At 47.1% G+C, this 1,392-nt stretch overlaps 1 protein-coding gene across 1 annotated transcript in view; it reads right to left on the bottom strand.

Annotated features, from left to right (window-relative positions):
• LOC103154765 (netrin receptor DCC-like) overlaps positions 1-421 on the bottom strand; it is a gene marked incomplete at its 5' end in the record, with an annotated part of 41,051 nt that extends 40,630 nt beyond the window's left edge. The window contains one exon of the mRNA XM_007576168.2: positions 155-421. Within this exon, the coding sequence (XP_007576230.2) occupies positions 155-421 (267 nt within the window). The remainder of the gene's footprint in view (positions 1-154) is intronic.
• Between the last annotated feature and the right edge of the window lie 971 nt (positions 422-1,392).

Genomic DNA, 1,392 nt, shown 5'->3' with positions numbered 1-1,392 from the left:
GATCGGGCCGCATGCTAGAACTGGATCGGGCCGCATGCTGGAACTGGATCGGGCCGCATGCTGGAACTGGATCGGGCCGCATGCTGGAACTGGATCGGGCCGCCTGCTGCTGCTGCAGAGCAGTTTCCCTGGAGCTACATCAGCCAGAACTCACCTTGTACTTCCCGCTGGTCGACACGCTGGACTTCCACTTGACGGAGTAGTACCGGACCTCCGACGACTTCTGGTTCTTGGTCATGGAGTTGTCGGCCCAGGAGACGCGGACCGAGTCGGAGGACAGCGCTACGGCCTGGACTCCTACTGGGGGGATCATGGGAGTGCTGGTGTCTGGCATGGGAGTTGGGAATTTATCAAAGAGGTGGAAAAGGTCGTCCTCTAACGGGTCAATGGGGTCTGATTTACACCGCAAGCATGGGGTAAATTAACACACAGGCATGATGGTGTACAGGCAGAACGGAGGTGAAAGGTCGAGGAAGACGACAGAACACAAGAGAGGAGGAGATGAAGAGTTGATGAAGAGGGGATGATGAGTTGAGGAGGAGGGGAGGAAAAAACCGGAGAGAAAACAGAGACAAAGAGTAAGAAGTCAGAGACAAAACCAGCCAATCGACAGCAGGAAGAGGAGCCGCTGACCCGCAGGAGGTGGAGACTGACCCAACATAACTGCCAATTATTAAACCCGTCTTTGCAGGTTGGTGGTTGTGGACGGTTTCCTGGGGGTCAGTGGCTCCGGCCGTTCAGACAACATGCTGCCACCAGCTGCTTCCCTCCAACCAGCAGCCAGACGCTAAAACGCTTCATCAGCTCATTTCCTTCAGCTGTAGAGGCTCCTGGAGGTTTTTAAATTCATTTATTTAACCTTTATTTTACCAGAGAAGTTAAGAAATTGTGATTTTCAGAACAACAACAGTTCTCATCATTCACAAGAACAACAGAGCAAATGATGCTAAACCATGATGGATCTCTGCTTATTCATTTATTCCCTCCTAAAGTCACAACTTTAAAACTTACAAATTAAAATAAATCTTATCTTTGCAACTAAAACCTTCATTCAGCAACAGTTTGAAACTTATTGTAACTAAATCAACTCCCTGAAAACCTGAGACGTCTGGAAACAGTTGGATCCTTTAAACATGATTCTTTGTTTCTAAATGTATAAACTGTGAATGTTTTTAACCTGCAGCATAAATAAACCAGAACAGTTTTATTAGCAGAAGAAATCTGAGAGCAAGTTGCTCAAATATGAGAAAAGTGTCAGAATATGAAGAAATACTTTTGGTAAACCTTCAGAAAGCCTGAAGAAGAAAAGCATGAGAACATGAAGCACAATCAGTCCAATCTGGGATCAACCTGGAGAAGGAAACACCTGAAGGCAGCGAGGAGGAGGAAGAG

The sequence above is a fragment of the Poecilia formosa genome, unplaced genomic scaffold (genome assembly GCF_000485575.1).
Source record: "Poecilia formosa unplaced genomic scaffold, Poecilia_formosa-5.1.2 Scaffold399, whole genome shotgun sequence".
In the NCBI taxonomy this organism is placed as follows: Eukaryota; Metazoa; Chordata; class Actinopteri; order Cyprinodontiformes; family Poeciliidae; genus Poecilia; species Poecilia formosa.
The sequence above is the reverse complement of the archived record's forward strand: the minus strand, read 5'-3'. Positions and strand labels throughout refer to the sequence as shown.